Source organism: Tiliqua scincoides, chromosome 2 (assembly GCF_035046505.1).
Source record: "Tiliqua scincoides isolate rTilSci1 chromosome 2, rTilSci1.hap2, whole genome shotgun sequence".
Taxonomy (NCBI): domain Eukaryota; kingdom Metazoa; phylum Chordata; class Lepidosauria; order Squamata; family Scincidae; genus Tiliqua; species Tiliqua scincoides.
In genome coordinates this window covers 87,589,224-87,604,627 of record NC_089822.1, presented here as the reverse complement: position 1 = coordinate 87,604,627, position 15,404 = coordinate 87,589,224, and the positions used below count along the sequence as shown (strand labels likewise).

General features: G+C 42.1%; 1 protein-coding gene across 1 annotated transcript in view; it reads right to left on the bottom strand.

Moving 5' to 3' along the window:
* The window catches only part of LPAR1 (lysophosphatidic acid receptor 1), a 65,693-nt gene that overhangs the window by 29,284 nt on the left and 21,005 nt on the right, over window positions 1-15,404 (bottom strand). Inside the window, exon 2 of the mRNA XM_066616022.1 lies at window positions 7,444-7,604. Within this exon, the coding sequence (XP_066472119.1) occupies window positions 7,444-7,494 (51 nt within the window). The 5' untranslated portion in view covers window positions 7,495-7,604. The remainder of the gene's footprint in view (window positions 1-7,443; window positions 7,605-15,404) is intronic.

The window sequence follows — 15,404 nt, the reverse complement described above, 5'->3', positions numbered from 1 at the left end:
ACTATACACAGCTGCATACTCCATGTCATTGGTTTAGTTCAAGTACTGATAAAGGGTGCAATCCTATCCTGTGCTGGAAAAGGCAAGCCAAGAGGCTTGCGCCGTATCCAGCACAGGATAGGGGCCATAAGCGGCTCAGCCAGAGGCAAGGGGAAACATTTCCCCTTATCTGGAGGTAAGATCCGCTGACCCCTATGGGTCTCCTCGGACACGCGCCACCTCTTGAGGTGGTACAAGTCTGAGGAGAACAGAGCGGCTTCAAGTCGCTCCGCTCTCCCCAGGAATGGGGGTTGGGCTCTGGCATAAATGTTTCCCCTTGCCTCTGGCTGGGCAGCTTATGGCCCCTATCCTGTGCTGGATACAGCGCAAGCCTCTTGGCTTGCCTATTCCAGCACAGGATAGGATTGCACCCTTAGTATGCTATGCATTAGTATTTTAATACTCTGCTATTTATAAAAATGCATTCTAAATCTCTACACTCTTGGTGTGTCATAAAACTCACTTTCCCCATGTGAAAGAGATTTTTATAAACATGGAAAGAGGCGACAAAAGGAAAAAAATAAGATTTCAGACTTAAGCCTGGACAGGTAACAGCGCATTTGTTTAAAGCTTTGGGAAAAGCTTCTCTTTTGCTTATCTTACACTTGATGTTTGCACCTGATTATTTCTTCCCACTTCCCAAGAGCCTTATACAAATATTTCTTTATTTAAATTGTGTGATGTAAAGCAGAAATGTTTGCCGTAAGCATACAAGACCCCAGAAAAATAGTGGAAGTTACTAGGTGGAAGTTAAATAGTTTTGACTAAATTGCCTTGGGGGGGGGGGTAATCTTTTTAAACAAGAAGAGTCCCACAACAAAATCTTATAGTTTGCACATCTTCCTTTGAAGAACTCCCAATCTTCTCAATGGGGCTTACTTCAGAGTAAGTTTGTCCTGTTTGGCTGCAGGGATTGAAGCTTAGTATCCAACACTGAATATCTCTCTTGTGCTCTGCTTTCAATCTTACCCCCACATGTTTCTCTTTTACTCTCTTTCATAGGGTAAATTATGAAGCACAGTTCCAAATCATGTTGTAAGAATGAAGGAAATAAACCAAAAGTCCTTTCCTATCCATCCTGCAAGATGTTGCAAGAAACAGCAATGTCTGTTTGGGAATCCAGACGTTCTCTCATAAATCCTTAGCTACCTTGGATGCAATGTATTTTTGGTCTTTTTTGGACCCTTTGGTTGTCTTTTTGAACAAAGTTTCACATTTCTGCAAAGCTCTGGAATTTAGTGAGTACTCCGAAACGTCCACATTCTTTGTGGGTAGTTCCATTTTGACTACACTCCTCTCAGCATGGAGGCAGAAACTTCAGAAAAAGAGAAATTTCTTGATTTATTCATTTGTTTGTTTTTTGTAAACTAATTAAAAGAGATGTTTGAGACCCTGAAAGCTTAACTTAATAATGATCTTGACTCATGCACAGGCATATTACATTAATTCTTGTAGAAAAGTCTCACTTATGAAGCATGAGACAAACTACAGGTCCAGAATGATTATCCACAGATTTGGGACCCATAGTTTTACCCACACCGTTCAAAGGGTGGGGGAAGGAGACAAAACAAAAGAGTACACAGGCCTGGAAAAATGTAAATATCCAGCTCAGTCCTGCAGTTTTAAAAGCTTGTGGAGAAATGAGCCTGCAGACACAGGTGGCAAAATCCAGGGCTGTCCCATTAAAAGCTTGGAGGAGAAAGAGAAACCTATACCCTAACAGGAAGACTTATAACTAGAGATGTTTGAAAACTGTTATTTTACTCAGAAGCAGGCCAATTGTGTTGAGTAAGACTTAGCCTGTAATCCTATCTTACTCACCTGTACTTACAACGTATAACAGGACGCTCCCCTGTACCTCCAAGGGCCAAAATAAAAATACAAGAGAATCCCACTACTTGCTTTTCCCCATTTGCATTTCATTCGGAAGCCTGAGTATGTAACATGCTGCAACTGTCAAAGGCAACTGAACCAGACAGTATGTATGGCAAGAGATTCTGAAAAATGTGGGTTACCAAAAAAGCTTCGGTCACTGGGAGGCTGTGGAAACAACTGTATGTCAGGAAGGTCAGAGGCCTTGCTGGAAGCTATGATTACAAACAGCCAGGAACCACGTTGGAAACTATGATTACAAACCTCCACAGACTGTTGGTAAAAAACCAAGGAGGGTGTTGACCTTCCTTACTATTTATTCATTGCAAAATTACTACAAAGAAAAAACAAAATGAAAAAATAGCTTTCATGGAGGCAAAATATAGAATGCACATAAAAAGTCATGTTTTCCTTAGCTCTCAAGTGGATATTCTTAAGGAACTAATGAATAGCCTAAATTCAAGTACCAAGTTCCCCAAAGAATATTTGTCACTCTAGTTATATACATTACAAAACTTGGTCTTTCAACAGAGTTGACATGGTGTTAAATTGACTCCAAAGAGAGCGTCCAAAAATCAGTGGTTAGCAACATAGATATGACCCATGACACGCACCAAAACATTTATGCGATCCCAGCAAAATCTCTATTGTGGGTTCCTCTTCCTCTCTTTTCCTTATACTACATCTTTTCTTTTTTGCTGTGATACTACCTCCTAAGCATTAGTTCCAACTCTTTTAAAGATGATTCTGGTTGTAGGACAGTCCCACGCTTCATTTCCATGCACATTAGGAATCTCTGATTTCCAGGTGTCTTAATTGTGTTCAGCATGTAAAGTTTTTATGAGATAAAACGAAATGGAAGGGCATTAGTTGCCCATATCAATTAAAATTTCAAGGGGTTGAAATAATCTAATTTGTCTAAAAACGTAGATACAAATATTTAAAAATACTGAGCAACATTTAAAATACCATGCTCCACCACCTTGAACTGTGTTGAGGGGGGCTATTCCTAATTTCAGAGCCTGGAAATTGAGAGGTATGTATTTCATTCTAATATTCATTTCTGCTGTTTTATTAGGTACTGTAAGTGCATTTTTCAATGTTGAATAGTTTTTATGCACACACACACTTCACTTTGTTCAGGATGAAATTCTATAAAGTTGAGACAGTAATGTGGCAGCAGTAAGCAAAATGTTGATTCAGACCCCCATTAGTGTAGTGTAGGCCATTTCACTTTAGACTGGGAACAAAACATTTTAATGGAAATTGCAAAACTTTTACTTTATTCAATATTTACTTTTAGGAAAAAAATTAAATTCCTGGCAATACTGGAGTTTAACAAACACAGACAGCATTGATCTAAGGTTTATCTTGCTTTGATAGGCCTTTCCAGGAAAAAAATGTAAACAGAATATACCACTACATAAACAGAATTCCGAAGCCCTGAAACAATGGACTTTCTATCAGTGATCCACTGAGATCAGGTCAGGCAAGGCCATAAAACCAATTCCATTCTGTCTCAGAGCACATAATGCACATCTTGAACACTAACTATTCCATGTGTTGTCACGACAAGAAAATAAAGATGCCTGGAACTCTACAAATGCTAGTTGTTAGGAAGCTTTCCTGCTGGTGATGATTTGTTTGCTTCTCACTAGGTTGACCATTAAGGATCTGAAATCTTATCATAAGCCACTAAAATTCACATTCAGGCAACTAATCTGTTTAATTATCTTGGGGGTGGTGACAAATAAAATATGCACTTACTCTGTTGACTTTTGTGAAATGTGAAATCTGAAAACAATGCCATCACAGAGGCCAACAAAAAATGACTAAGGGCTCAGTCCTAACCCACATTCCAACACCGACATAAGGGCAATGCAGTTCTGAGGTAAGGGAACAAACAACTCCTTACTTTGAGGAGGCCTCAATGATTCCCACCCAACAGCAGGATGCAACACAGGCACCACTATGCCAGTGGTGGAAAGTTGGTTAGGATTTGGACTTAAGAATGGTCTCTTCAGCATTGTTGCTCCACACATGCAGTATTTTGTGAATCTGCAGAGAAGAACGTGGCTATCTGAAACGGCCACATGAAAGTTTGCCAGAGCCATAGAAACAAGCCAGAAACTGGGAGGACAATATCTGTGGTGAGATGACAGGCCCAGCCTGCCAGTCACCCCTCCAGTTCCCTTTCCTGGTTTGGATAGGGCAGGTCATCCTGGTTGACCTTAACAGTCCAGTCCTATTTTGGATTGGGCTGCTGGATGGAGTGCTTTGTGACAGTGGAACTAAGCTTCTCTGATGCAAAATGGCTGCCAACAGTACACGGAGTGCTCCGTTGGAGACCATTTTGTGAGCGCTACTGCAGGAGGCAGCAGTGCTCCCCAGGTGTTTATTACTGACCACATTGCGCTCGCCAGAGTAGATAAGGCAGTGGCAGGAGTGAGGAGGAAGCAAAATTGGGCAGGGAGGCTGCGTGAGGGGTTGGATCTGGCAGTGATGGCGCTCACCGGATCCTATCACTTATGTCAATAGACTCCCTTCCGCCTTTCTCTCCTCAGACTTACACCAGCTAAACAGATGGTGCAGCCCAAGGAGACCTATTGTGGAGCAAGAGGCTTTCAGAGTGGTACATCTCCTTTCCCCTGCCAAAGCCTCCTGATTCACTACCACCCCCACTGGATACAGATGGCTCTTTTTTGGTGCAGCTGCACCAGTGGGGGGAGGGGGATAGGATTGGGCTGTTAATCAGTTGGCTTGGGGAGAACCCTATCTTCTTGGTCAATGAGCAGACCGTGGGAAAAGATCTTCCCTGTTAAAATTGGACTGGCCAACTGCATACTATGTCTGTGGCTAGTGCATCTGTTAGACAGATTTACCAAACTAAAGCTGGGCAGTAGTAGTAATTTTCCACCCACGGACACACTGGTTACTGGGAAGAACATTACATTTCTGGGTGCTAATATTTTATTTATGTAAATGTTCAAACTAGAGCATCTTAAGGCACTGCTTTTCATGCAAAACACTTGTTTTTGTCAAAGAGACAGAACATGCAGCTTTTCCCAACTTTCCTCTTTTTCCTGTGTTCCCCATTCCTGGTTGAAAAATGGCTTCAGCCCTGGTGGGTCCCCAAAATCTTAAGCAATTTCTGCATATACACAACAGGGATCAGAAGTGTACACCTGTGGGCTGGGCAGAAATTGGTTAAGTATGGGGAAAGACAAGGGGCATGCTTGGCTGGGAACCATTTAGTTAAGCTGAACTGTACATTTGCCACAGCCAATTATTATCTAGCCATGTTGCCAATGGCTTGCTCTCCTGATAGGTCTCACCAGGTTATCCTGGGTGGCCAGCAATCAACTGGTAGGTACTGCTCATCAATTTAAGGGGAACTTTCTGGCATGGGCTATGTCAGAACGCCAATGCAAGGGAGAGCACCAGGATGCAGGTCTCTTGTTATCTGGTGTGCTCCCTGGGGCATTTGATAGGCCGCTGTGAGATACAGGAAGCTGGACTAGATGGGCCTATGGGCTGATACAGTTGGGCTGTTCTTATGTTCCTGTTTACAAATTTTTGAAAAGGTATTCCCTCTGAGGGGAACTCACTTTTTGGTTAAAGAATAGAACTGAATAACAACGGGGAAAAGTTCCCTGTGGAAGCTAGACCAGTGAATCACATGATATGCCTGAAACAGGAAGTTTTCTGCCCTCAGAGGAAAACTCCTGCCTATTTTTACAGGCAAGTGTTGCCAGGTTATGTGCAGACACAGGCAGAGGATGAATGACAATACTGGAGGAGGGACTGGCACAGCTTTTGCTGTGAAGAAACCCTGAATATGGGTGAATGTGTGGTTGCAGGTCCCAGGTGGGTTGACATTCACAGATGCATTTTCCCCATGGAACAATGCATATCTGGGGGGGCCTCAATCATTTTCTCCTTCCACTCATTCTTTAGATCAGCAGGTGCCAAACCTGGGCCTGTGGTCTGGCACCTGTGCAAACCCCTCCCTCGCATGAACAGAACTTATCGTTCTCTGGGGGGAGGCTGCTATTGTCGCCTCTGATCTCCCCCAAAGTTTGCAGTCTCTTCTGCATTCTGTTGACCCAGCAGGTTCTGCACCTAGAGTTCCAAGCATATGCAGCTGGGTGGCATGAAATTTGGTGGAGATCAGAGGCGAAAACAGCAGGCTCTCCAATGGAATGATAAGCTCCAATCATGCTGTGGAGCATTTTTCTGGTGCGCAGTAGTACCGACTTTGGAGACTGCTATTTTAGATCCAAGTCACTGTGTCCACTCACTTAAATATTTCATTAGCAGCACAAGTGTATGCATGTTTACTCAGAAGCAAATCTCACTGAATTCAATGGTACCTATTTCCAGGAAAGTGTGTACAGGACTGCAGCTGGGCAGTCCAATCCTACCTAAATCCTTACACCAATAGTTCTCAAACTGGGACATCACAACGCCCCAACCTGAGGGCCTTGGACTCTGCCCCCTTAAGGGGCAAGGGGAAGATAGCAAAGCGATCCTGGGGATCACATCACTGCCTTCCCCGCTCCCCAGCAAGAACTTACAGTGGTTCTTGAACTCCCTGGGAGTTTGAGACTGCTGCCCTACATCCATAACAACAGAGAATATGCTGCATCCATGGGAGGGCAGTTGGATAGGTTTCCTTGGGGTAAGTGAACTATCGTAAATGTGAAAAAGGCATTTCACAGAGTTTTGTCTCATTTGTTAGTTTCTAATTCACAAGACTCTAATCACTGCACTACACATGCTAATGTGCTTCCATAAGATTTCTAGAAAGAATTTTCACCAACTGCATAGCAAAACTGGACATGGTTCCTGTCTGTACTGCATACACCTGATAGAACTTTCACAGATGTATACAACTCCTAAAAGCTACTATTATGTTAACCCTTTGCCCAAAACACATCTGACCTTTCATGTAGGGAGAGAGGGAAAGAGGAGAGTTAAAAGATCTTCGTTATTTAGCAAACATTATCTGCATTTGTTGGGTTTCGCTTGGACTAACCCAGTGTTTCTCAAACTGTGGGTCGGGACCCACTAGGTGGGTTGCGAGCCAATTTCAGGTGAGTCACCATTCATTTCAATATTTTATTTTTGATGCAACTGTGGTATGTGACTGCTTTTGGGGAAATGTTACAGATCTGTACTTTTAACAAGCTATTATGTATATATTTTTTTTAACAATGATAGTAAATGGGACTTACTCCTGGGTAAGAGTGGGTAGGATTGCAGCCTAGGATTGTTAAAAATTTTCCTGCTTGATGATGTCACTTCCAGTCATGACATCACTTCTGGTGGGTCCTGACAGATTCTTATTCTAAAAAGTGGGTCCTGGTGCTAAATGTGTGAGAACCGCTGGACTAACCTACTTGTCTATTTTGCCCATCTAGCATGAATCTCTAAGTACAAGAGCTCAGACATCTACACCTGACAGATATACACTGTGAAGTTTTATTAAGTTTTACCATTCAAACCATTTTTCGTACTGTTTCTACTTACCTCAATTAACTCTGGTTCTGTCATCATAGAAAAGGGTACCTCTTCTGTCATTACGGAAAAGGTACTGTGATTACACAACAGGGTTAGTGGCCTTTCAGACCCCTTTCTATGTTTCACACTTGAGATTCTGGGTCAGTTTTCATTCATGCTGACATCTGGGCCTAGAAGGAAGAGAAATGCTTTAGAATTTCAGGAAAAAATAAAATAAAATGCAATTCCCAAATTGACTAAAAGCCAGACTGAATATCTAGTAAACATTATTTAACTCAACCCATCTGTGTGGGCAGTCATTTACAAAAAACAAAAGTGAATGAAACAAGCTCTAAGCACAATTTCTGAACAACAAGTAATAAAAGAGAGTCTATAGCTCAGTATTAGAGCTCATGCTTTGCACATGGAAAGTCTGGGTTCAATCCCAAGATGGAAAAGTTGCTTGTCTCAACCACAGAGAGTCACTGTCAGTTAGTATAGACAACATGGAGCTGGGTGGATCAATGGACTGGCTCCATATAAAGTAGGTTTGTGTGTTCCTAAAGCTTAGCATTGAAAACAAATGCTCTTCCAAATGTCTTCCACAAGCAGAAAATATTCTGTCACGTGTTAAAATCAACATTTTAGACATGCTTAAGTGCTTTAAGAATAGAGATATATGAACTTCTACACTTGTATCACATTTTCCATAATTGGACAAAAGGGTATTAGTATCAGTTTTAGGTTACCAGTTATCGCTTCATGTTACTGTTGCAGCTAAAGTGTCCCACAGGTCATCAGCTCTGATTAGGCACAGTTGTGACCCTTTGAACAAAATCCTGTAACCCTTGAATCAGGCTTTAAATCTGCGAGTCTTGAATCTATGCTTTAGATTCAAACCCTTGAATTTAAGGATTTGCTTCAGTTTAAAGACAATTTGAAAATCTCAGTGCTTTTTCAATGGTTCTGCCACACTAAAGATACCACTTTTAGTTTCAGAGCAGCAAAACTATCTTTGCTGCTGCATGAAATATGCTGTTTAGAATCTGCCTACCTAGCACTACTATATTGTGAAAACTGTATCTATGTATCTCATACAATTTATATTATATTGTAGCTTCATCCAATCATGCACATAGTTTATTTTTTTCCAGACTTCACCATATAAAATTCACCTAATTCTATCCAGAAATTATAATTAAAAATTACATTCAACTCTAACTACAACATTACTGAAGGAAAGACTGCAAAACAGCTTCATTTATTGTCTGCAAAACGTGTATAGACACCAAAGCATGGAATTCTATCCCATGACAGCTGATGAATTCCATAGCCCAGAATGGAATACCATTAGAACCTGAAACCACCTTTGTTCATGAATATGCAGCAGCAACTGCACAGATCTCATGTTAGTCTTCTCATGACCGAACTCAGTTTAAAAGCAAAGTATTATTTAAAAGAATGTAATGAACTACTTTATGTCGGAGACCATCTTCAGAAAAACCCTACCGTGGAACAAGCAGCGTATGTTTTCTGGAAAACTCAAAGTCAGAACATTTTCTGAGACACTAAATTGAGTGGGATCTGATTTAGCTAGTGTGGCAGAACTAACAACCTAATCCTAACCTGCACTGGAACAGGCACCTCAAATGGCCTGCGCTGTATCCAGTGCAGGTTAGGAGATGGCTGGACATCATTTCAGGGTAAGGGGAATTCCTTTCCCTCACTATTTTCCTTTTATAGCTATCACATCAGTGCTTTTTTGAGTCAGATATCTTTTCTTTTTTAAAGAACCTTAAACTTTACGTGTCATGGTGGAAACTACTCCTTTCTCTTAAACACAGTTGTTACAAAATGTTTGCTTCATCATCCTACACACTTCCAAACATCTCTTCCATGATGTATTTATTACTTATTGTTGTTTACCACACACTGAAGTCATGATGAGCTTTTTTTCCCTTTCAGTTAAGAGAGGTGGGGTAAAAATATGCATGCTCCACCAGCATGTCGCTTTTTTTTTTTTTTGAGGCAGTGAAGTACAAAAGGAGATAACAGCATATTCTGAAGCAATGACCTTTCATTCCTGACCACAGCTTACTAATTATATGCTCTTTCCTCCACCCTGCTACCTCTCCCTTATTCTAGTACAGCTAGAGGATTATATTAGGCTGCTATCCAAAGGGTTTTATCTACCCTACTGGATAATTGCTATAATTCTTGGCTTATGCTCATAATGTTCACTGACTACCAGTTATTCTGACTGTCCACCAGGATCCCGATAAATCTCCTGCTTTTCTTGTCTTGCAGGCCCAAGAAGGGGGCTCTGGATCTCAAGGACAACACTGCCACCAAGAACTGCCCCCACTTGGCCCAATCCCTAACCTGATCAACTCCTGCTGCCACCTACCCTGAGCAAATAGCTGGTCTGCTATTTCATATACCCTGCAGCTTATACATGATTTCATGATTTCATATACCCTGATATACATGATTTCATATACCCTGCAGCTTCAAGCACAAAGCTTATCAGTTGGTAGTGAGCTGCAGACTGCCAAAGCAGTTGCAATAATGCTAGCCCACAAGATCCACAACAGTATCATACTGATATGAAATCAAACTTACAGTTTAATCCTATCTTCTACAATTCTAAATCATTATCTCTCTTGCAGAGCAGAGATTCCCCCATTGTGCCACTGAGGATCAAAATAATCCCCATTTCTACTATTTGTGCATAAGCAAGGAAACAGGAATCGACAAATTCTTATGAGAATAGAAGCAAAATGTAGATTACTGATGGTCCACTGCATTCTATTAACTTGCAATGACAATTTTCAGCTACTGACAAAAACAGGAAAATTAACAGCCCTGCGCTTAATTTAACAGAATTAAATTACAAAATTAACAGAATCCTGCGCTTCTGTGGCACACGGCTGTGATGGCACCAAAAACGGCTGCCGCTGCATCCAGCACATCCACGGCAGCCGTGGGCGGCACCTAGGGAGAAGGGGACTTTCGTCCCCTTCTCCCAGGTAAGGGAAGTAGCCCCGCAATGGGGCTGCTCGATTCACTGCCAACCAAAAAATAGGCAGTGAGGGAACAGCATTTGTGTAGGGTGCCAAGCCCAACATGAATGCTCTGGACCACCGGACCCACCTCCCTCCCTCCCTGCTCCCTCTCCCCAGCACGCCTCTCACCCACCCTCTCCCTGCCTCCCCGGAATGCCTCCTCCCCACCTCCCCCCCCACCCCTGCTTACCTTACCGCAGCTCAGCAGTCCGTGCAACTGCCAAGCAATGGAGGCCAGGTGCCTGCGGCACGTTTGCACCGGCAATAAGGGTTGAACTCAGGACTGGGCTCTCAATCAGTAAGGACGGTAAACTGAAATATGTTTAAATTTTATCTCTATAGCTTCAGATGGTATTTGTTGGGTGTGGATGGTTTAAAGACTGTAAATTTCAAGCTGCAAAAACATTTCCAGATTTGTGTTCCCTTTCCTTTCCCAACACTGTAAAAAGAAGTTGCATTTATGTATTTCAGAAGGTGGTGCAGAAAATACACCTTTGTGATTCAGCTAGAATAACTCCTATACAATTACCAGAGTTCCACAAATGTAGTCTCCATAACTCCACTGGTATTTAGAAACTGTGAATTACTTCCTGGTGACTGCTCAGACTCAGCAAGATGAAAAGATCCATCTTCAAAGTTCTCTACTCAGCACAAGAGAACATGGAAGGGAACGGGGGTTTGTCACTTTATGCCACATGGGAAGTACAGATCTTACCATTCCCCTGAGTCTCTAACGTTCACAGGCAAGCCAGGTTTCATTCTAACTCTTCATGTCAGGCTTTATATACGCTCTGAGCAACTCTTGCTGCTTCCAAGTATCTTCAAGCACTGTGCCAAGTGAGTGAATCACTTTATTCTGTTTTTGGAGATGCTCAAAACCACCACCAATTCCACCCCCCCAGCCCAATTCGCTCACTCTACCCCTGTCACCCTGCCCCATTCTATCCCCTCCCCCACTCGACATTTTTTAAAGGTTATATATATATATATTTTTAACTTGCCAATTACCTTACAATCTTTATTGTGTTTTCTTTCCTGTTGATCCAGTAAATACGATAACCTGGCACCAGTTTGACAAACCGGGTCCCTAAGGTGCCAAGTTATCAGAAGTGTACTATACTGCACTCCTATACAAGTGTTCATTACCCAAAGAAAGTGAATAAAATTGATCAGTTTAAACTGGGCATTGACAAGCTTTTCATATTGTTAGCCATTTTCAAAAGAGCTTTCTTCATCTGGGAAAGGGAGATGTTAGAAACGTGGCCTAAACTTACTGGTCAAAACCCCCCAATAAAAAAATAAAATCTGCTATATGTTTTGAAATATTGTTTTCAGGGACTGGTATGAAACAACCCAAAACTAAAATGTAGTGCTCTAACCTGTTCTATAACTTAGCTTGGAATAAATTATATATCAAAAAAAATCACAAATTACTCATCTTGATTTACATTTGGAAATTTTATCTGAAATCCCAAACATAAGCCAAAATGACAGATAACGTTTTCCTTTTCCTAAGGACAGCATAAGCTCATTAATTGAAGATCAAACAATAAATACGATGACGTTTCTCGAAATAATTTCAGCTAAGTAAAAGGGTTGGCTAATACTGCTCTTAGCAAAGGACCAGTTAAATAACTTTTCTGAACAAAAACTCTTCTGAAGCTACTGTAGGTGTTTTTTGCGTAAACATAAACCATTCTTGCGTTCAACTTTAGTTAAAGTCTCATATGCTGGGAAATGAGTGGGAGAATGGATGAGAATGGAGCTGGTTACAAAAAAGACATTATACTCACTCTTAGAAGATAATTAGCTTTTATGCAGAGTGGAAATTTAATAAGTAATAAGCAGAGAGCTCTCTAGTCAAAGAACATGTTTTCTGGCTATTAACGACCTTCAGAGAAACAATTAAATGAATGGTAGCTATTACTACAGTGTTTGCTAGGAGCATTTGACAGTTACATTTGCAGGCATCACCTTACCTACTTCCTTCCTTCCATTCTAAAAGTCCAATATGCCAAGTCAACATCACTGCAGTCAGATAAAACAGTATTTACAGGCAACAGATACTCATTGTTCATTGTAACTTTTGCAGAACATTTGCAAGAGTTCAACATGAAAAATGTAGCTTCTGTGCTTCTAGGGGTCTTGGAAAAGCCATTTTTTTCTCAGCCCAATCAATTTCTTTAAATTGTTTTGAAGATAAAATTTGATGAGGACTTATTGTCTGAAAAGTAAAGTGTAAACACATAATTACTGCAACGCTCTTGAAAACCTTGTTGAAGGGTAGTAAAGAAACTAAAAGAGTAATTGCTTCACATTTATTCAAGTACACGTTATTCCCAGATTTTCAAAGTTATACTCCTGTATTCAGAAGGCTGTTAGAGGAAACATTTCTTGGCAGCACAATCCTATGCATGTCTGCTCAGAAGTAGATCCCATTGTGTTCAATGGGGCTTACTCCCAAGAAAGTGTGCATAGGATTGCAGGCTATAAAATCAAGAAACTACTGTTGTGGTTAGAAACAAAGGGTAAGCAATAAGTAAATAAATAATCACGAACATTCCCACCAAGACTGTGAAACTTACAGCCTAATACAATAAAAACCCTCCTCTGACATTGCAGCAACACCACCAGAGCATGCACTGCATTCAGTTGGGAAGGGGAGGAATGGGGAAGAGATCAGGGCAGGGAGGAGGGTGGATTGAGGCTGGGAAGGGAGCAGTATCACTGGCAGTGCCACCACCAGTATCCTATCCCCCTTCTGAGCCTTGATTCACCTTCCCAGGTCCACTCAGACAGGACCAAACAGATCCAACAGAGCAGCAAGATCTTACCTTCCAGACAAGGGAACAAATGTTCCTTTACATGGAGGAGACCTCTGGGACTGACACCCTACAGGATGCATTGCTCGCGCTGGTGGCACAGCTGAAGTGGTTGGGGGGGGATTTAGTTAAGACTCTGTTGTAATACAAATGATCATGCTACCACATGAGAAGTGCGGGGAAGTTTCTTCTGGTAATGGACTAATGAATGTGTAGTAGTAAAAATTTGCATTTGTAGAATACAAATGACCAAGCAATGATGTGGTAGAACACCCTATCATATGATAAGGTGATAATCTGTATTGGCTGTCTGTCTCTATCTACCCAAAAGGTGCAGCCATATTTTTGTTGGTAAACCCCTCCCAAATTTGGCATTGGACGTCACAAGGCAGGGCATCCCTTGATGCAGGCTCAAATGTTTATCGGTATTAACACATCAAAGCAAAATGCCGCAGACACTCGCCTGTAAGTCGATCTTACAGATAAGTCAAGGGCAGGTTTTGAGACAAAAATCCTGGAATTTTCTATGACCCTCAGATAAGTCGGGGGTTAAACTTAGGGGGTTGTCTGACTATAGTTTTGTCTGATTTTACCCCAGGCCAGATCCTAAAAATAACCTACCGGTAATTGTTACCTATTGTTAGCTGAAATGTCTGCGTGACTTCCTCTTTGCCGACGATGCAGCTATCACTACCCACTCTGCCAAAGATCTCCAGCAGCTCATGGATCGTTTTAGCAAGGCCTGCCAAGATTTTGGACTGACAATCAGCCTGAAGAAAACACAGGTCATGGTTCAGGATGTGGACTCACCTCCCTGCATTACAATCTCTGAGCATGAACTGGAGGTTGTCCATGACTTTGTGTACCTTGGCTCAACGATCTCTGACACTCTTTCTCTCGATACCGAGCTAAACAAGCGCATCGGTAAAGCAGCTACCACGTTTTCCAGACTCACAAAGAGAGTCTGGTCCAACAAGAAGCTGACGGAACATACCAAGATCCAGGTCTACAAAGCTTGCGTCCTGAGTACACTTCTGTACTGCAGCGAGTCATGGACTCTTCGCTCACAACAGGAGAGGAAACCGAGCGCTTTCCACATGCGCTGCCTCCGACGCATCCTCGGCATCACCTGGCAGGACAAAGTTCCAAACAACACAGTCCTGGAACGTGCTGGAATCCCTAGCATGTATTCACTGCTGAAACAGAGACGCCTGCGTTGGCTCGGTCATGTCGTGAGAATGGATGATGGCCGGATCCCAAAGGATCTCCTCTATGGAGAACTCGTGCAAGGAAAGCGCCCTACAGGTAGACCACAGTTGCGATACAAGGACATCTGCAAGAGGGATCTGAAGGCCTTAGGGATGGACCTCAACAAGTGGGAAACCCTGGCCTCTGAGCGGCCCGCTTAGAGGCAGGCTGTGCAGCATGGCCTTTCCCAGTTTGAAGAGACACTTTGCCAACAGTCTGAGGCTAAGAGGCAAAGAAGGAAGGCCCATAGCCAGGGAGACAGACCAGGGACAGACTGCACTTGCTGCCGGTGTGGAAGGGATTGTCACTCCCGGATTGGCCTTTTCAGCCACACTAGACGCTGTGCCAGAACCACCTTTCAGAGCGCGATACCATAGTCTTTCGAGACTGAAGGTTGCCAATACAAAATTGTTACCTAAGAACTGTACAGTCTCTAATTTCTTAAAAACATAGTAAAAGATCATAAAATGCATCTTTATTCTTTAGCTTTTTTAATTCTGGTCTTCACAACCTTTTTGTAAACACTATCACAGTAAGTGCACTGTAAACAACATACCAGTGGAACAGTGGTTGTCACCCTGGGGTACATGTACTCCCAGGGGTACTCAACAGGACCTTTAAGGGTACTTGAAAAAGAACTGAATAATGGCAGAAAAAGTAATGGTGCACTGAATTGTAGTTTAGGACTTGGTTTCAAATGGAAATGAGGATTACATCCTGAAATTTAAAAAACAGACCTCTGCCAAGCATTTGCAAAATGGAATGAGGCTGCAGCATTGTCTGCTAAAGAGGCTTGCCTGATTTAAATGGAAACCTTGCTTTTTTTCCCCCCTCAGGAGGAGAATAAAAGGTGAAC